The sequence below is a fragment of the Hyla sarda genome, chromosome 1 (genome assembly GCF_029499605.1).
Source record: "Hyla sarda isolate aHylSar1 chromosome 1, aHylSar1.hap1, whole genome shotgun sequence".
Lineage (NCBI taxonomy): Eukaryota > Metazoa > Chordata > Amphibia > Anura > Hylidae > Hyla > Hyla sarda.
This window is the reverse complement of record NC_079189.1, coordinates 485,506,145-485,528,522: the sequence shown is the minus strand read 5'-3', so window position 1 is coordinate 485,528,522 and position 22,378 is coordinate 485,506,145. Positions and strand designations below refer to the sequence as shown.

Sequence of the window (22,378 nt, the reverse complement as noted above, 5' to 3'; positions counted from 1 at the left end):
TCTCCCAACCAGGGTGCCTCCAGCTGTTGCAAAACTTCAACTCCCAGCATGCCCAGACAGCCTTCGGCTGTCTGGGCATGCTGGGAGTTGTAGTTTTGCAACAGCTGGAGGCACCCTTCGGCTGTCTGGGCATGCTGGGAGTTGTAGTTTTGCAACAGCTGGAGGCACCCTTCGGCTGTCTGGACATGCTGGGAGTTGTAGTTTGGCAACAGCTGGAGGCACCCTGGTTGGGAAGCACTGCATTCCACCATGTATTTATGTCTATTATGAAATGATTGAACATACCTGCTGGAAACAAGGATCAGACCAGAGTATTGTCATCTTCTTACTACAGTGGATACATAGATGTATGTAGTGCTGTGTATCTGGTTATTAAAGGATAAGGTGGGCTAATATAAAACTTCCTATACCCCCAGGCTGTGGCATGAATTGGTTGGCACAGTATTTTTGGTTTTGAACCCAACAGCAGTAGTTGTCCCCCCCCCCTCATAAAGAAGGACATGCCATCATATATTAGATTGAGGTTAGTAAAGGTGGTGGCTGTTTATTTAAGGTGATAAAATGGTCCATCAGCAGTAATCTCCATCGATATATGCCACAAGCAGATGAAGGATGAGGGGACAAGGCACAATTAATTGCCCTATAGTTTTGTAGGAGAGAGTAGAGCCAGCACAGAGACAGCATCGATCCCTGCTCCCAGCTCCTATTCATCATCTGTACATTGTATATGGGGGTCTCTCAGGGCCCAGGGGTGCAGCCTCTATACACACAATATTCTCATCTCAACCTCCTCTCCCTGACAACAAACATTTCATTCACTAATCCAATCAATCCTTAGCAAATGCTTCCAATGTACTTCAGTTTAGATGTAAAGTAGTGGAAATAGGGAGGAGTTCCTCCAATAAAGTGTTAATGGCAATTAGGCACTAAGCAACCTTGCATATCCAAATCCACACAAATGTACACATTATGGCTTATATAAACTGTTATTTATCTGTAAACTTCAAGTTATTACCCTCTGTTATCACATAGTGTAGGACAGTGTTCCCCAATCAGGTTGCCTCCAGGTGTTGCAAAACTACAACTCCCAGCATGCCCGGACAGCCTTTGGCTGTCCGGGCATGCTGGGAGTTGTAGTTCTGCAACATCTGGAAGCACCCTGGTTGGGAAATCCTGGTGTAGGAGACTAAGCCAGCTGTATTAGTTCCTAGCATCCTGGCATGTAACTCATTTTATGTTTAAAGGGTTACTCCAGAGGAATTTCTTTCTTTTTTATTTATTTATTTGTTTATTTTTTTTTTAATCAACTGGTGCCAGAAAGTTAAACAGATTTGCAAATTAGTTCTATAATTTTTTTTTACCCTTCCAGTACTTATTAGCAGCTGTATGCTACAGAGGAAATACTTTTCTTTTTGAATTTCTTTTTTTTGTCTTGTCCACAGTGCTCTCTGCTGACACCTGATGCCCGTATCAGGAACTGTCCAGAGCAGGAGAAAATCCCCATAGCAAGCCTGTGCTGCTCTGGACAGTTCCTGACACGGAAAGGAGGTGTCAGCAGAGAGCAGGTGGACAAGACAAAAAATAAATTCAAAAAGAAAAGAATTACCTCTGTAGCATACAGCTGCTAAGAAGTACTGAAAGGATTAAAGGGTACCTTCCATCAAAAAAACTTTTGATATATGATAGATTAATGTATGCAGAATAACTTTCCAATAGTATGTTATTCAAAAATATGCTTCTTTCTGTTTAATTTTCCACTTTGAAAAAATGACCACTAGGGGTCTCCCTTTCAGTCCTTTTTTATAGATTTCAGACTCATGCAGGAGTCCTAAATCTCAGACTGCAGCTGGGACACAGACAAGCTCAACACTGCTCCCTGGCAGTGTGCAGTGGTGAGTTTGTCTCTGCATGAGTCTGAAATCTATAAAAAAGGACTGGAAGGGAGACCCCTAGTGGTCATTTTTTCAAAGTGGAAAATTAAAAAGAAAGAAGCATATTTTTTAATAACATGCTATTGGAAAGTTATTCTGCATACATTAATCTATAATATATAAAAAAAAATTTTGATGAAAGGTACCCTTTAAGATTTTTAAATAGAAGTCATTTACAAAGCTGTGTAACTTTCTGGCACCAGTTCCTTTAAAAAAATAAAAGTTTTCCACCGGAGTACCCCTTTAACATTAGTGTCCAGGTTGCAATAGTGATGGGTATATACCAGCTTGTTGGATGCTTGTTAACTTTCGGGTATTTTATACCAAGCAGGAAAGCCTTTCTAAGTGTAATGATGTGATTGTATTCAGTAAATGTAAGTTTTACTGCTGCATTGTGGGATTCTGGTGTAATTCACACTTCCTATTGCTCTACAAGAGAAGGGTATAAACTAAATGAAACACACATACATGACATTTGATAGCATTATAAAATAATCCCATCGGCCCTAGCATGCAAAAAGTGGTAAAGATACAGGTTGTATTGGGGTAATATTCCTAGATATCATATAGTGCTGAGAATGGGTTCACACTAGAGTCTGTCCCAGTCCCCATGGGGTTTACCATCTATCTTCCACACACTAGGATCTATTTGGTAGGACACCCATTGACCAATCAGTATGCTTTTGGAGTGTGGGAGGAAACCAAAACAAACATAAGAAGAACATACAAATCTATGCAAAAGGTGCCCCTGGTCAGATTTAAACTTAGTACACTATGCAAGCCTAGGTCTTTACCGGTCATTAAACTAATGGCTGTGTATGGGTCAATTGTTTGTTTTTCTTGTTAGAAAAATCTAAAAAAAAAAAAATCATTAAAATTTGAAGAATACAGAGTAAGGGTGTCTGTAGTACACTGTATACCTTACAGCAGTGTTTCCTAACCAGGGTGCCTCCAGCTGTTGCAAAACTACAACTCCCAGCATGCCTGGACAGCATGCTAGGAGTTGTAGTTTTGCAACAGCTGGAGGCACCCTGGTTGGGAAGCACTGCCTTACAGACATGTACAGAAGTCAAGCTTCATGAATAGTAGTGTACAAGCAATAACATTGATACCATAAGATATAATAACTTTACAGATCACTAGTAAACACAAACTCACATCTATCTATCGTCTATCCATCCGCCTGTCTGTCTATCTATCTTATATAACATATCTATCTATCTATCTTATCTATCTAACGTATATATCATATCTATCTATCTATCTATCTTATATATCATATCTATCTATCTATCAATCTATCTATGTCATATCTATCTATCTATGTCTATCTGTCTATCTATCTTATCTATCTATCTATCTATCTATCTATCCATCATATCTATCATATCTATCTATCAGTCTATCTATCTATCTATCTATCTATGTCTATCTATCTATCTATCTATCTATCTATCTATCTATCTATGTCTATCTATCTATCTATCTATCTATCTATCTATCTATCTATCTATCTATGTCTATCTATCTATCTATCTATCTATCTATCTATCTATCTATCTATCTATCATATCTATCTATCTATCTATCTATCTACCTATCTTTATCTATCTATATATCATCTATCTTTATCTATCTATCTATCTATCTATCTATCTATCTATCATATCTATCTATCTTTCTACCTATCTATCAAAATTCTTAATTAGAATAATAAAGGAAAATCTTCTGTAAATCCTTTATTGCATTGTAAGACACAAAATGCTTTCTGTACATGACATTTACAAGCATGTTACTCCATTATCTACCTTACATTATTTACGGCACCCCCAACAGTTGTAAAGGTAGGGGCTGACAGGGGCGGGGGTCCTCAGTCTGTGTATGCGGACATATGTAGTGTACACTAGACTTAGGCTGTCATACAGACTTTCCTCCAGGCCAGGTTGCAGTAAATTTATGATCTACCCTATGATATGTTCATAAATCTGCTGCCTATTCAGGGGCACTGGTAATAAACCAATGTGTTATGTGAAGGACACTATTGATACATGGCGCTTAATGTTAAAATCTACAATTACAGTTTATTTTACTCTTAGGGGTTTATTGGAAGTAAATGAGATGCTCTTGTAAAGACTAGATGGGATAATTTACTGAGGGCATGTTCCCTATGTGGATATGTGGTGAAATAAAGGAGATTATTCTAAGGAATGTAAAGATGACTTTAAGATGTGAACATGCTGGTCCCCTAGTTAGTCTACCTTTAGCTGCGGCCAGTAAGATAAGGAGTTCTCTCTCTTTTTATCTGTCTATCTATCCTATCTATCTGTCATCTATCTATCTATCATCTATCTATCTATCTATCAGCTATCTATCTATCTATTTATCTATCTATCTATCTATCTATCTATCTATTATCTATCTATCTATTTATCTATCTATCTATTTATCTATCTATCTATGTCTATCTATCTATCTATCTATCTATCTATCTATCCTATCTATCTATCTATTCTATCTTCTATCTATCTATATATCTATCTATCTATCTATTATATCTATCTATCTATCTATTCTATCTATCTCTCTCTCTCTCTATCTATCTTTCTATCTATCTCTCTATCTATCTATTTATCTATCTAAGTCTATCTATCTATCTATGTCTATCTATCTATCTATCTAATCTATATATTTTATCTATCTATCTATCTATCTATCTATTTATTCTATTCCATCTATCTATCTATCTATCTATCTATCTCTCTATCTATTTATCTATCTATGTCTATCTATCTATCTATGTATATCTATCTATCTATCTATCCTCTCTCTCTCTCTCTCTCTCTCTCTCTCTCTCTCTCTCTCTCTCTCTCTCTCTCTCTCTCTCTCTCTCTCTCACAAATACCTTGACAATATCAACATCGTTGGGTTCCAGGGATTATTAATCACCAATATTATTATTATAATCATCATCACCATATAATTACAAATTAGAATATTATGCATTTATTTCATTTTTATTATTGTTTTTGTTACATTATTTGCTCATGTAATTTCAAGTGATTTCACATAGACAATCATTATATAATCCATTCTTCTTTTTAATCCTATTTATACTTAATAGGTTAATACTTTGCACTGAATAATTTTTGTAATTATACGTATACTGTACTCAGCTTATGGTGCTTGGACAAACTATGCAGTCATTTATCATCGGGTTCAGAAGAAATGTAAACAAGTCTGTAGGTTTGAAGCAAATCTGGAAACAGTGCTACAAGATGATGCGTTTTACAATATCTATCTATCTATCTATCTATCTATCTATCTATCTATCTATCTATCTATCTAATATCACTGATCGGTTAGCCCGTTATTTTAAGTTTGAGGTCTCCCAGGTTTTAATATAGACTGACGAACAGGGAACCTTTTAAAATTGCTTTTATTATTAAAATTATGAACACTTATCGGGTGTATATATTTTTAGTAGATCGCACCTTAGCCGCCTTCTTCTAGCCTTAAACGTATTTACTGTAAAGAGACATGTATCTTGCTTCTGTCTTCTTATTGTATAATGTCAGGCAGTGTTCAGACTGTGCATATGTCGTGCGTTTTGTTGCTGTGCACAGTTTGGTTGCAAAAGTGGCTATGTGCAAAATATCTTCTTAACTTTGGCAATCAGTGTATCCATTAGTGTAGTGCTTATTTTGGTGAGTACATTGCGTATACTGTCCTCATTTACTCATAGCATTGTTATTGCACTGTCCACAGTCTCTTATTGCACTGATAATTATTGCACATGCCACTTAGCTTTTTTTCTTCCTTTAGGAGATAAGGTGCGTCTTTCTATCCTTGGAGCTTGAGCATGCGTATTAAGCCGATCCTATGCCGATCGGCATAGGATCGGCTTAATACGCATGCTCAAGCTCCAAGGATAAAAAGACGCACCTTATCTCCTAAAGGAAGAAAAAAAGCTAAGTGGCATGTGCAATAATTATTAGTGCAATAAGAGACTGTGGACAGTGCAATAACAATGCTATGAGTAAATGAGGACAGTATACGCAATGTACTCACCAAAATAAGCACTACACTAATGGATACACTGATTGCCAAAGTTAAGAAGATATTTTGCACATAGCCACTTTTGCAACCAAACTGTGCACAGCAACAAAACGCACGACATATGCACAGTCTGAACACTGCCTGACATTATACAATAAGAAGACAGAAGCAAGATACATGTCTCTTTACAGTAAATACGTTTAAGGCTAGAAGAAGGCGGCTAAGGTGCGATCTACTAAAAATATATACACCCGATAAGTGTTCATAATTTTAATAATAAAAGCAATTTTAAAAGGTTCCCTGTTCGTCAGTCTATATCTATCTATCTTTCTATCTATCTATCTATCTATCTATCTATCTATCTTCACTTATGAGTTTTAAAATAATGGGAATACTTGGGTTAAATGAAAGAAAACAAGTGTCTATTTTATTCTTCATCATCACCGAACATTAACTCAGTCATTGCTAGACCAAAGAGCTTTCTAATAATTCACTTGCTGTCAGACAAGGCCACTTCATTAAACCCTTAGACTGTGTTTTACATATTTCCGACGACAAGCACCTACGTATGTAATCCACCACATTACAATGAAGTCGGCCCAGCATAAGGCAAAACTAATTTGTCTTATACGAGGCATTGGTCCCTGGATTTCACAGCTTTCAAACGATTACTATGGCAGGACTTAGCGGTATAACATAGGTACTAATGTTCTGTGTCTATGTTTTCTTTTTTTTTTTTACTTTTCATTTTTTTTAAACGGACTATGCAGACTTGGGAAATTTCTATGTCTGTAAAGAAAAACCACCAAAGCCAAGATCGCTACTTTAATTGACTATACATCTTGTCATGTGCATTTGACCAAACGGCATCTGAGCCTTTTTATATTTATCATAATCATTATTACGATTTTTTTACCTATTTAAAGCATCCAATATTTATAATCTAAACCGTCCAAAGAATAGATATATAGAAGAATGCATTAAACATTAACAATGTAAATGCCGATCTAAGTTCCACGGCCTACCCATGAGATGTCACTGTTAAACATTGTGGCCAGCTTTAACCTGCAGATATACAGTTTTATTGATTCTTTTTATTTGGAATTTATATTTTAAAATGTACGCAGCCAAACCCATGTACATGACATAGTTCACTGTGGAGAACTTTTGTTCTCCACAGTGGTTATTATTTTTTTTTATATTTATACAGTGTTGTTACATTTCATGGTTCTTTAAAGTAAACTATAAAATAGGAGGAGAATGCTATACAGATACAGTTCTCACAACAGTAGAGTGCTTGAGAAAGTACAGCACATATATCAGAAGAGAGTAGGAGAGTGGCTTTGCTAATAAGAGCTAACAGTCTAAAGAATGTAAAAAAAAAGTCTGTTTATGTTAAAGATACAATGTTTATCTATGATATTAATATGAGCTTTATAGGGCAGTTGAAGGTACTCAATGCCAGGTGGCACCAGTAAAGCAAATTTGACAAATCACGTTTAGTAACAGATACCTTTGGTAAAGTAAATGATTATGTTGGCTACAAACAACATTGAACTATGTGAATCCAGTCAATACTGAGTGCCATCAAGTCATGTATACACCAGTAACCATAAGAAGGGCCTTCTCCCAGAATGTCTAGTCTTCTGTCTGGAGCTCAATGCTTCCCATTGGCATGTTCATCATTCTTGTGAATACATCCATCCACTTTGTAGCTGGCTACATATCCATATTATTTACCTTTGAGTAAATATCATTTTTCTTAAGGAGTTGGTTAAATAACCCATAATAATAATACACTAAACTACACATAACACTGACATGAAGGACTTTGGGGACTAATCTGAAGTCTAAAGTAAACTTGACCGGTGTAGTCAGTTTTACTGTCAGGTTGTTAATATTTATAACAGGGCTTATTAGATTTCTTCAGACTTGATGGCATTCTGGAAAATATATGCAACGCATGTATGTATTTTTACTAGGCATCTAGCTACTCTTTATCTATCATAGAGGAAAATATCTCTCATAGTTTCATATCTCAAGTAGAACTTCCTGTCCTGGAGCCAATAGAGTGCTCACAGATAATAATTCAGGGGATTATCACTCCTAAGGAAAATATGTCTGTAAAATGTAAAATGTAGGCACCATGCTCACTTTTTTATTCATCAATTCGTACATTAAAAGTGTAGAGTTATGATTGTAAGATTGTTCCTATCATAGGGAATATCCATTGAGAACTTAGCCTCATGGTGACTATATGGTGCACTATGTTGACAGTGGTGGTCCTAACAGCATTATCACCAGTGCTCAGTCCCTTACTAAATTCTATGGGTCTTGACTCAAAGTCAATATGTTTACTGAAAAGAAAGATATATTTGGTCTCTCTATATACTGTACATCCATTGATGTATTTGGAATTTCAGCAGAACACTACTGGTCAATATGGAATAGAATTGACCTATTGTATACCTTATAGATGATGACCTGTATGGAGTGGGACTCTAATAATGACCCACCATAAACCTTTAGATTGCAGTTCACTTGGTTATTGTTTGAGATGAGTCGGTTTTGGAATATCATCCCATTACAGTAGCAACATTTCTATTTTCAGTCCACGCGATATGAGTTATTCTGCTAAGCTCAGGTGTCACAGTTATAGGTCATGGAAAAAATCTCAGAAATATTTTAAGTATAGTTTTTTTGCCAGACTGATTATAGAAATGTACAAATCATTAGATGCAAAAATAAAACACATTACATTTCCTAATGGTAGAAATAGGGCTGACAGTTCCAACCTGTTTCTTAAAGTTCTAATAATATTGTCTCACCCCTATGCAGGTTGCCTCTTTTTTTCCATTGTTAATATAGAGACTGGAATGGCTGCTGTGTTCAGTGCTGTGGTACTATGAGACAGATATGATTGATGATTCCGACTTATACAATATTGTCTATTGATTCCCTGACAGTATTGAACCCAACGAAAGTTTCCACCAACTGATGTCAGATAATTTTTTGTCATTTTCATCGTGTTACATAAATTATCATTTTATTTTTCTTCTCTATATGACATCTTAGTAGACAAAACCATTCAAATCCTAGTGATAAAAATCTATTGACAGGTCATTGTACAGGTTATCCTGGTTATCAATAATGAAGATATTGGATTGTTTTACAAGAAAACATTTTGTTGCCATGAGCATCAGACATTCGTTTGCTACATCAGTTCTTGCCCCCAAAGGACTTGCAGATTTGCTGAGTTGTAGTTAAACAATAACAAAAACTAAGACTACCATTTACTTAACAATAATCCTTAATAATCTGCATTAATCTTGAATTTCACTATGATCCATGGAAATACATAGGGACAATAGACATGTAAAATATTTCTCACAATACGATTGATCATATTAGGGGATATATGTTTTAGTTTGTTGTCCCTTCTCAGTATATGTTATAATTAAAAATAGAGTGTGGGTTGGATTGAGGTCTATGTCTAGCGTTATGATGAATACAGTAAGTGGTCAATAGGCTGTCATTACTAGAAAATCCAGCAGAGGGCCAAAGGAAATGTCTAGTACAATGCATCAAGTTCCAATATGAATCGGTTCCACAACAACCATTGTAAGTTGAAACTGTTGCATAGTGAGACGAAAAGTATGTGCAAAACTAGTTATTGGTTCTGAAGACCCCAAAATGTCATCCAAAAGAATAAAAAAAAAGAAGATGAAAATTAGGCAGATATCTAGTACAGCTAAAGTAAGTCCTTATATAAAAGTAAGAAATAGCAGTTAGAAGCTACACATCTTTTTTTATACATAGAAGGCAGAGTCCTGCACAGTGTACCAGGTAAACAGAATGATGCTGCCCTCACCTGGCGTCCAAGGGATCGGCTCATCCTGGCACAGGTAAAGGGCAGTATAGGAAATGTAGTACTGCACTGTACTGTACAGAGGCACTACCAGCCAATGTACTTAAAAAATACAGGGGTTTTAGCATTAAAATACCCACTTCAGTTGGTCAGATCTTCCAGCCGTTCATGTTTGCCGCATATCCAAACTGTTTTTGACATTGTATGTTGAGTATGGTTTCAAGTTACAAAAACTGTATATTGAATATATTGTAACCTGCGGCTATTATTATAACTTGAAGGATCACTGTAGTCGGCTCCAGCAACCATGTTTGTCTATAAATGAAGTATGACATTGATATAAATAGAAATTTGTTAAGTCTGGGTTCATGATGCAGTGAAGAAAGAGAATTGACAGTATTATGACCAAATCACTGCTATACTGACCGATGGGTAACACATACTCTATTCATAACATAACATATCAATATGCTCAGGCATTTAGCTGGTCAGTGTTGTGATTATAGAGTATATAGCAAATAGAAGATACTAGTAATGTACACATCTGTCACTTGGGGATACGGGAGCCATGTCAGTGTGTGATGTCTTTATATTGTTTCACACCAAACTATTGTATTCTAGTGGAAATTATGAGAAATAAAAAGCAAAGCACTGAGGGAACAATCCATTCCTGCGCCTTGATGTTGGCCTTTTACTCTGACTGTCAGCGAGTTCCCAATTATAACAGTTTTTGTGCATGGACACCTGTCACTAACAAGTACATTGAGAAGAGCAATGGAATTTGCCAGGACCGCTCAACATGCCTCCTGGGAAGGACAATGACATTTGATCACTATTGACCTGAGCTGGATTGAACAAAAGTGCTTTCATTTTCCATACGAGTTGTCAAGAGAAGCCATTACAGCTTGAGTTCTGCATATGAGGATCACATAATAATAATAATATGAAACAGACAGAACAACAATCCACTTACACCTGTAAATGCACTTACTAACAGACAAATGTATATATTGTGAGAGTAAACAACGTCAACCCATGATAGGGAGAGCATCAGTTAACCCCTTAAGGCTAAGTTTCCACTTGGGTTTTTTTCTGGCAGTTTTTGGAATACTGCCACTGCAGTTTTTGAGCCAAAACCAGAAAGAAGTGTATTCAAAAGGAATAGGACATATAAAGGAAGGACTTACACTTCTCCTCCCTTATGGATCCACTTCTGACTTTGGCTCAAAAATTGCAGTGGCAGATATCCAAAAACTGCCAGAAAAAAAAATAGGTGGAAACTTAGCCTAAGGACCAGGCCAATATTCATTTTGCACTTTAGTTTTTTCCTCCCTGCTTTTAAATAGCCATACCTCTTTTATTTTTTTCATATACACACCCACATGAGGGCTTGTTTTTTGCAGGACCAATTGTACTCTGTAATGACCTTCATTTTTCCATAATATATGCTCTGAAACCTAAAAAAAAATAAAAAAATATTTTGAGGTGAGGTGAAATTGAAAAAAAACAAAACAATTTTGCTAATTATGAAGCTTCTTTTTTTAAGTGGCAAAATACAACAATAACCAATTTCTATAGTTTCCATAATCTTTTACTCCTTAAAAAAATTCTAGACTTTTAGAAATTTTCTTTTAATTGTCATTTTCTGCCCCCTCTAACTTTCTAATTTTTCTCTTTGAGGGCTCATTTTCTTGCGCTGTGATCTGTAATTTTTGGTATTCATGGTACTTTTTACTCTATTTTTTCTGGGATATATTGTGATAAAAAATGCAATTCTGGGGTTTGATATTTTATTACATTTATGCCATTCACCATGCAGGATAAATAATATTCTATTTTAATAGTTTGTACAATTTGACACACAGCAATACCAAATATGTTTATTTTTAATGTTTACACATTTGTATATGGATAATGGGAAAAAGGGGGGGGGGGTGATTTAAACTTTTAGTATGGAAGGGGTTAATGAATATGTATGAAACCTTTATTCGATTTTTTCAAAAACTTTATTAGTCTCCTTAGGGGACTTGTATGAGGAATCATTAAATTCCTCATACAGATCAATGCAGCTCTATTGAACGGCATTGATCTATGTGATCTATGCTCTATTGGTAGAGCCTGTCACGTACAGGCTCTATCGATAGAGGAGACATTGCAGCCATGGAAAGCAAGCTGAGCCCTTCGTCTCCCAGAACAGTGGATTGCGACCCTATCCCCCACTACCCGCACCTGTGCCTTATGAAGTTAACATTCCCATGGGTTGTTAAGGGGTTAATACACTAATTATGGTGTCTTTTATATGATATGCTAATAAATTGTGACTAAAATATTACACACTGCATCCAACATTAGCATACAGTGATGTCCAAAAGGATCAGAATAACTTGAAATAACTGTATTAAACATGAAAGTATATAAATATAATAGCAATAATTAGAGATGAGTGAAGTTGCAGTAATTCGATTCGTCACAAACTTTTCAGCGTTTGCTGACTTTAGACTGCATAAATTAGTTCAGCTTTCACGTGCTCCGGTGGGCTGGAGACTCTCTCCTACGACTGTATCCACCTTTTCCAGCCCACCGGAGCACCTGAAAGCTGAACTAATTTATGCAGGAAAAGTCAGCAAATGCAGAGCTGAGAAGTTTGTGACAAATCAAATTTCTGTAACTTCGCTCATATCTAGAAATAATAATACAACTTAATAAATATATTGCAGTAGTTTATCAAAACTGAACTTTAGTCTTTAATCAAGAGGGAAAGATGTAATATTTCTGTAAATACCATATAATGACTTGCGTTGCTTTGTATTGTAGGTGTAAGCTGGGTTCTTATGATGTGATCGGTATTATATTTGTCTCCATATATGTGGCACTCAGGATTTTCTTAGCTTTGTTTCGATTTCTATGCTAAGTTCCAATGTATTCCGAAATGTTACTTTGACGTAAATATAGCATTCACACATGTTGCCTGAAGTGTATACCTAACTAATACCCAAGAAAGTGTTTTTTTTGATTTTGTGCAGTCTGTTCAATTACAGAGTTGGTCATTTATTCCATACAAGGTCTTATTTGTTGTCCCATACTAGTCATCGAGCAAACAATCTGGCCTTTTCTAGTGTGTTTTTACAACAATATGAAAATCTCCCTGCACATATCCTTGTATTTTCTCATATTGAATGTACATTTTGGTTCCCCAAACATTGGCTGATGCCACACTAAATGGGTTAGGGTAGGAGACAGAGGACCAGGGTCATCTTAAAATGAATATCTTGCCTTGTATTGGTTTAATGTACACTAAAAGCATGAATGGATATTAAATATGAGCAAACTATAACACAGAAAGAACAAAGATAAGTTTTAACATGAAAACAAGAAAAGGTTTGTGATTTGGAAACATTTATTGATTTCAACAGTTTTCCATGGGACTCTAGGTAATGTTAGTGAATAACTCAGTACAATCGATCTTTAGTCCCTCTTGTGTGTTCTTGTTTGTATCAATATCTCAGGCCATCTCTCTGGCTTATACTCCCCTTATTTATTAATTTGTATATTTGTATAGTGATATCCACTTTGTGTTTATTCCCTACTATTTCACAACAGGTTTGATTGTTTTCGGGAAATCTTACAAAGGCATCGATTTCAGTCAATGCGTCTGTGTTTTCCAGCAGTTTCTGCTACAATAGTTTACTAGTCAATACCAACTTTATTTATTCTTACATCCATCACTATATTAACCTCCTACTACATTCTTCTAAAAACGAATATGAGCGCAGAGGGGCTACTAGTGACAGAAGGTAGACTTCTCAAATACAGAATCACTGCTAAGATTTGTGGGATGGATGACTTTTATATTACATGTGTAGACAACATGTCTCCAGGAAAACCATCAATAACCAGGAATTTATACAGTAGGAACCTAATTAAATTCAGTAGAACCTCATTCTTTACAGAAATCTACTCCTTTATGTCTATAAAATGCAGCTAGATCCTGAACGCTGCTTTTCAGCATCAGATTTATTATGTTACATAATATCATGCCATAATGCAACAGAACATGTTCTCCATTTTTTCCGGAAAGAATCAAGTATAAGAATACGTTAAATATTTAGTCTGGGATAAGTTAAAGTAACTGAGATGCTATTGATTACTGACAAATTGGGAAAGGTTTAACAAATATTTTTGGTGTCGTGTATAGACGTCCACAATTTATATAATTTTATACCATCACTGGAAATCTCAGGTTTCACTTGACTTGCTTTGGCCTCATTACAAAACTCTGGTATAAAAGAAGTTTTTTTTTTCTGAACTGTGTACCATTTCTTATAGATGACCTGCTTTGGTATATTTGGGTGCCATTGTTTCACAAGGTTTTGTGTACTAGGTATTTAAGACATTGTTCTTCTTTTGTAAATTTTCATGGGTAAATTTTCATGATCTAACATTAGCACATCATTCATTTAAAGTAAAAGTATCATGCATAAAAATGTATCCCCTATCTGCAGGAAAGGGGATTATTTTTACACCTCAGGGGGATTGACTGCTAGGACCCCCTAAATCCCCTGCATGGGCCCCCTGCTCTCCTCCGGGAACTGAGCGTCATGACTTCTGCACGAAGCAGTGCCCAACACGCCCCCTCCATATATCTCTCTGAGAGAACCGGAGATAGTTGGATAGCCGGGGGCAGGGGGCCTGCGTATTATCTCAGGACTCTCCTAGAAGAGATCATTAAAGCATTCAAGAATATGCATATGGGCCCAAGTATAGGCCATGAAAATAACCATTCTTCGTGCAATGTTTCTTTCTTATTAAATATAAATTGGGGCTGTTCTGCCTCTTAGCCAGAGGTTTCCTAAGCAGTTATGTCTCTTTCAATGACAAAAATAATGCAGAAGTCAGAGTTGTCCATGCTTTCAAAATAGCAGAAAACTCGAGGGAACCATTGTGTACTCCATTATATGTTAATAGGGTCCTTCAGATGCCATTCAGTTCCCATAAGGGCTTAGGGCACAGTCACATGGCTTCAGTTGTGTACAAGGTATGGGACAGATTTAAACACAGTCTTGAGTTTGCCAAACACACAAAATATCCAGACGAAGATTACTCTGACGGTAGCTTATTTTCCAGAGAACAAAAGAATCAGACAGGTGGAATCCAACATGCACGTTACATATACTATTCTGATATCTACAAATCCTTCCCATTATTTATAAAATTATTTCAGTAATTACTGATTATGATGCCCATAGGCTAAAAACATTATTATACAGATGTGCTGTGGACTCTGAAGATAGTGAGTTCTGTGGAACCAGACAACTTATAATGTATGGATGCCTCCTGATTCTCCTAAAGATGATGTCAGGGGAGAGAATGTTACATCTCAATGCCTGACCCTTTTGGTCTTAGATACGTTGCCAACAGAAGAGTCTGGCAGCAGCTTATATATATCCTTTTTCTATTGACAACACATGAACATTCTGCCATTCCCAAAGTTCCCATGTATTGGGAGACCAGGAGAGTTAGCTATTTAAGGTGTAGGGCCACCTTTAGGAGTGAGGGGAGGCTAAATCATCTAAATGTCGACATCCCTGGCACTAAGTACTAGCAGTATTATGTTGATTCTGTATGTTCTATGACCCTACATTTATTACTCTGAAGTTTTGCTTAATGTTTCTTTAGTTAGACATCTAATTCATTATCTTTAATTTGTATAATGTCATCTGGTCATATAGTGTGGTAGCATTTACAGATTATCCTTTTGTACAGGAGATAAACCATTTTACACTATATATAAAATTTACTACAATTAATAAAATATACTACAATTGATACAAGGTGTTCAGCTACAATACTGTTATAATTAGATACATTACCTAATTACTTCTTTTTATGTAAATTATTGACTTTCCTTTAACCTATGTTGTCCTATCTTTTTAACCCAGGATGTGACATGTGTGCAGATAATCGGAATGGGGAATGCCCTATGCATGGGCCCTTGCATTCTCTAAGACGTCTGGTGGGCACCAGCAGCACAGCATCTGTAGCCCCTCCACCGGAGATTCCTGAGTGGTTACGTGATCTTCCACGTGAGGTGTGTCTGTGTACAAGTACTGTGCCAGGTCTGGCATATGGCATCTGTGCAGCTCAAAGAATTCAACAGGGTACATGGATAGGGCCCTTCCAAGGGGTTATAGTGTCTCCAGAAAAAGTTCAAGCAGGAGCTCTGAGGAACACCCAGCACCTATGGGAAGTAAGTGATATTTACATTGAAACTATTCCATTTGAGAGTCTTAGACAGCTTAGAAAACAATATTTTTTAGACTCCTGCATTCTACATATTATGAGGTGAAAATAATTTCCATTATCTGTCTTTTTTAGAAATTTTTCTGTATGATCTCTTATTTCTCTCTATGTTGTTACGCAGTATATATGATCCCCTGCAGACTGCCTTTTCTTTTGATTTGGGGGATATAAATAAAGTATAGATATATCATATATCATATCTTTATAATAAAGAAACACAGACAACAGAAAAACAACAGATGATTCAATAATAGTAGAAATTGGAGAACATACACTTCTTGAAGTCATCCTATTATTCTCAACAATTCCCTTTTCTTATTCTAACATAAAGAAAACCTTATCAGAAATAAAACTAAACATAACATTATCAAACTCATTTTACTGCCTGATATCATGTATTTGTATTGATACATGCATTGAAATGATTTAAATGTTTGTACAGACACCCATGAACATCTCTTCAGATTTATCATTATTTCAGGATACCGACAGACTGCCTTATATCTGTTCGCCTCTCTCTCACGAAAGCCTATGTGAGCTGCCCTACAGGGTTTCTCCCTCCACCTACTATATCAATGTTGTGTACTTTTCCCTCTAATACTAAAAGATCATAAAGTCTGACTCTTATCAACATATCTGATCTTTGTCCAAAAAGCAGCTAAATGGTAATATTCCCAGTATATAGCTATGATGATTGTAACTTAGCAGAATCCATCATACAAAAGCTCTCTATACTGCACGATATACTTTTATTTATACCCTTATTTGTATATTGCTTAACGGAATAATGATGAAGCCTGCGCTATTCCTTACCACAAATAGATGCCGGATTATCTTTGTAGGCTAGACAGGGGAACACTTAAGATGAGTCCCCCTGTTCGGGCCTGTCTGGCAATCTGGCATCCCAATTGAGACACCAGATAAATCTGAACTGTCCCATTCAAATGGGACCAGGTAGATCATCAGTTTCCCTGACTTATGTGATGGAAACTTTACAAAATGTACCTTTGTTTAAAAGCAGAGGATCATGACATTATGTTGCTTGCTGGTGGTACCAACATAGACAAATAGTGGAACACTTTTATATACGCCCGTGCCCGGGCCTCAAAAATAAACAAAATAAACGTATACATACCTTCCTACGAGCCCCCATTGGTCCGACACAGGCCTCACGGTCCGGCAGTGCTGACCTCATTCCACTTCCTGTGATAGGTTGAGCCCACTGTCATGTAAGAAGCCGGCCAGAGCTCCTTACATGACAGTGGGCTCAGCCTATCACAGGCCGGGGCGGGACATTGCTGCGGCCGGTGATACGCCGACGGCTCTGCGGCGTCCCCTTGCCCAGGAAATGGAATGAGGTCAGCACTGCCGGACCGTGAGGACTGTGCCGGACCAACGGGGGCTCTTAGGAAGGTATGTATACATTTATTTTGTTTATATTTGAGGCATGGGCACGGGCATATATAAAAGTGTTCCACTACAGTTGTCCTTTAATAACGTCTGTAGCACATTTATGCCGTTAGTCTGCAATATTTGCTTAATACAGTCATTACTTATATGTGTTTTCTTGTCATGTGTACACTCCTCACCGTGTAGATGATCAGACAGCCCTTTGTATTGTCCTAATAGATGTCTCATTGCTTCAACTATGATCTAAATATTCAAATAGACTGTATGTCTATCTTAGCATTGTATATATCTCATTTGTATTGTACTTTGACAATGATGTTTTATGTAGTAGCCCCCTTATCCTTTTATCACACTGTGGCTTTCAGGACTATTGACTCCAACTGCAGGAGTGGCATAATCCCTGCTTGCATAAGGAATGTCTTTTTAGGTAGACCTACAGAATATTGAAGCCATCCTATCTTTTTTGGCCTTATAGGGCATACAAAGGATAGTTTTCCCTGTTATTGAACTGTATGTGAGGTTCAGAGTACAGATCTCAGGATGTAGAATTAGACTAGTTTGCAGGGTTGAAGAGACAGCTTCTTTATTTGTTTCCTGGAGTCAGACATTGAACCCACCAGACGCTCATTGGAAATCTATCTTCTTATCAACATGTTAACATGTTGTTTATTGCTTTGTGCTCTCTTTTACATGAGCTCTATTTCAGAAGGGTTACATGGGACAACATATATTGTTACCCTTTCCCTTTAACAAATCTGTCATTAATTTGTAAAACGCAAAATCATCTGTAGTTGCGGTATCTTGTAATACCTTTTTTATTGGACTAACAAGATTTTGTAGAGACAAGCTTGCGGGATTCCTCCCTTTATCAAATCATAAGCATTTCTGAGCTCACAACGAGAAAACACACGTTCTATCTCACAAAATATGCAGGGGTTAAAACAACATATGTGGAGAATGGACATTAAGTTGGGCCATAAATTGCTATACAATTTATGGCCCAACTTAATGTCCATTCTCCACATATGTTGTTTTAACCCCTGCATATTTTGTGAGATAGAACGTGTGTTTTCTCCTTATGAGCTCAGAAATGCTTATGACTTGATAAAGGGAGGAATCCCGAAAGCTTGTCTCTACAAAATCTTGTTAGTCCAATAAAAAAGGTATTACAAGATACCGCAACTACAGATGATTTTGCTTTTTGCATCACTGGACTAATACGGCTACTCCTAACGACTCTATTAATTTGTAAGACACATATAAATATCTAAATAATAAATGAATACATATCTAAAATAATCCATTCCATTTGATCATTTTTAAATATAAGACATAAACTAATACAGATGGTAGTTAGAATTGTGTAAATATTTTTAAAAAATGATGGACACTCCATGTATTTTTTAATGCTTTAACATACAGACATATTAGTATTTATTTTAGTGAAGCATTTTATTAAGATTACGATGATGAAGCTGAACAGGAAACACTAGACTAACACATAAGAAAGACTACTCTAACACAGACTTTGTGATCATTTTTATGGTACACATCTAAATCTAAATGATCAAATATTTTTGGTTGTATAGGTTGGCATAGGTAAATTGCAGTGTTGTTGGCAGCCTTTACACCTCTTCAAGATTAGTTTGTTTGTTTTGCTGATGATGGCATATTACAAAAAACATGGGCATATGTAATAGATTGTTTTTCTTTGGAAATATATAAGTCTCATAATGCTGGTACTTTTAACAAGAGACTCATACATATTAAAATTAATTCAGATAGGCAATTCCCTACAAAATCTTTCTGAGCACTGGGGATGCCAGGTATCGTTTGATGAATTAGAAGGCCACCATTGCTGTTGGTATTTCAGTTTGGCTCTTCACACATTCGTAAGCGTATAACTCTGACATATGCCACTATATGGTCATGCAAAGGCATATGTTGGTTATTTGCCACGATAAAAAACAAACAAACATATTGAGCAGTATGTTTTTTACAGAGGCCCATTGTATAGGAAAGTACAATTCTTTGTGTGTTCCTATGCAGTAATAAAAAGGTATACTAGCAGATATCACCCTGACTCATTTTCTCTCTGTTAGGTCAATGGAAGTCTTATGTCTTTTCTTCATTTATGTGCTGAGGGCTTTCCTGGTGCCTACTCTGAACGTAGTGCCTGAGGCTTGTGGTTAGGCTTACCCTTGAGGACACTAGAGGTATTGCCGTGCCAAAACATAAATGGGCTAATTCTGAGCTGCCACTAAATTGGAAAACTCAGTTCTTTAGAATTTTATGGCATGTTTTCCATGAAGATTTCCTATGACAAGAAGTATGGGGCCAAACCAAACCATGAAAAATAGCACCATTCAATAATTCACCCTGTATATAACTCTACAGCTGGCTCTATACATTTGGGCATGAAGAAAACACAGATTCATTTGTCAGCCCGCCAGCTGGTGAAGCATGAGTCATTATGTCATTATGAATGAGTCTCCAGACAATATGTTTCCACTGCTTCAGAGACCAGTGGCGGTGTGCTATACACCACTCCAGCTGCTTCTTGGCATTGGCCATGTTGGTCTTTGGCTTGTGTGCCACAGCTTTAGCACGATACAGTGTTGACGATCTGACTGGTTGGCAAGGTGGCAATTTATGACAATGTTACATTCATTCTATGGTGATGGCCATATTCTTAATCTAATGTAATTTTAGTAATGACCAGATACAATATTCAGGGGAGATGTTTCTAGTCCTGAGGTGTGTGCATGTATATATGATGAAAAAAAGATCTGGGAAATGATAAAAGGTCAATGTCATATATCCATACATGTATATAAATGCACACACGTACAATTGCCATTAGTGATAGATAGTTTATAAATATATATATATATATATATATATATATATATATATGCAATGGAGGCTGTGGAGTCCGCTCTCACTGAACATCCAGGTTGCTCACCTGTGCCCGGGACCGGCCGGTACCGCCCTCTGCCAAAAGTCCAATCAACAAAAGAAGAAGGTCCGGCACGTTAGGTGGTGGATAAAATAAGCTTTCCTTTATTCACAGATCTTGACATGATTCACATACAGAAAAAGGTCTGACGCGTTTCATCTACGTTGAGGCTTAATCGTAGACTACGATTAAGCCTCAACGTAGGTGAAACGCGTCAGACCTTTTTCTGTATGTGAATCGTGTCAAGATCTGTGAATAAAGGAAAGCTTATTTTATCCACCACCTAACGTGCCGGACCTTCTGCTTTTGTTGAGATATATATATATATATATATATATATATATATTGTATAATATAGATTATATTTTTTTTATTAAGTATGGTACAACAATACAGAGACCCACAGACTGTTGCTGATTGATGCTGGGTGAGAGCGACCCACAGTGCTCAGTAAAACGGCAGCCACAGCTTTATTCTTCCCCCTGAGGACCCACAAAGCAGAACTTTCTGTTCCTCACTTCACTGAGGAGACTTTTTATTTCACTTTCTGTCTCCCTATATGCCACGGCTGGCAGCACGAACAGAAGGACCGGGACCTGACAGGGGGAGCCGACCTTGTTGATGGGGCTGCCGGCACCTCTCCGGTCACCTCCGAAATAGCAGCTGTCACGATGGGGCAGATGAGAAGGGCTGCCCGCTTTCTTTACCGCTCCGTGCTGGTATACTTAGCCACGCCTACCACTATGTCTTATTTTCGGGGTATGGCTTATATTACACCAATGCTTAGAAATTCTCCTACGGCTTATTTTATGGGTATGTGCATCACTCCTAAACTTTCTTGTGTTTCCTAAGCAACCTTTAAAATACTAAATTACTTTTCTTGAAGTTTTAGTCCATTTTCTATTTCTCACATGTTTTTTACATTACAGAAACAGTTGCTAGCGCCTTCATTTCTGTTGATTTGGAAACCATTAAGTTAGATACTTTACTTTCTTGCCAGTGAATGTGAAGGACTCTAAATTATGTTGTAAGCTCTATTTTAAAGTAAATACTACGAGGGCCATGTGTAATGCCAGCTCTGGAAAGAAAAAGGCGCACGGTACCATAGCCATTAGATAGATGTACAGAACTGTTTCACGGGATCCATAATATAAGCTATTAACTATTTCCAATAGTGTCTTTGACCTTTTATGAATATTTTTCTATATGTATGTTACCTTTTCTTTTTAAACTTTTGTTCACGTTGGATTTCCTACCAAACTGCTGGGATTTCACATTTCACAGTTTTTTAGTTTTTTTACGTCAAGAAAAGTTTTCTATCAGGAATATTTATTTGACTTTTCTATACAAGCAATAGAGATGACTATACTCTTCATCTTTAGTTTACTATGATACCAACAAAGAAGGCATTAGTTATTGTCTGTGCAGTATGGGAAGTGCTTTGCTATGCCATGTATATGACTTCAAGATAAACCTGCTGCTTATGGTAGCTTACAGCTACAATAACCTTTCACAGAAATGTTTAAAAATCTGCATGTTGACTTAAAGGGTTAATACCAGAGCCATTTCTTCTTGCTGTTTATTTTACAAATAAATGCTGCAATTGTTAAAATATATGGCCGCCCCACAGTCCCAGAAGTTACAGTAATATTAGTGGGAGTGACTATGAGGTTGCATGAGCTAATAATTCCACCCTCTGATTTATACAACTCATACAAGGACCCAAGAGGCCATTTTTCTTCTTATTACACTTTTATTGCAGCAAATGTGGCTTATGCATAAAAGCAGCAGTCACATCAAAACACACAAAAACACTTTACAATGTGTTCTGCTACTAGAATCAAAAGTGACATA

At 36.7% G+C, this 22,378-nt stretch overlaps 1 protein-coding gene across 1 annotated transcript in view; it reads left to right on the top strand.

Moving 5' to 3' along the window:
- PRDM6 (PR/SET domain 6) overlaps window positions 1–22,378 on the top strand; it is a 126,898-nt gene that overhangs the window by 5,174 nt on the left and 99,346 nt on the right. Inside the window, exon 3 of the mRNA XM_056552374.1 lies at window positions 15,795–16,102. Within this exon, the coding sequence (XP_056408349.1) occupies window positions 15,795–16,102 (308 nt within the window). The remainder of the gene's footprint in view (window positions 1–15,794; window positions 16,103–22,378) is intronic.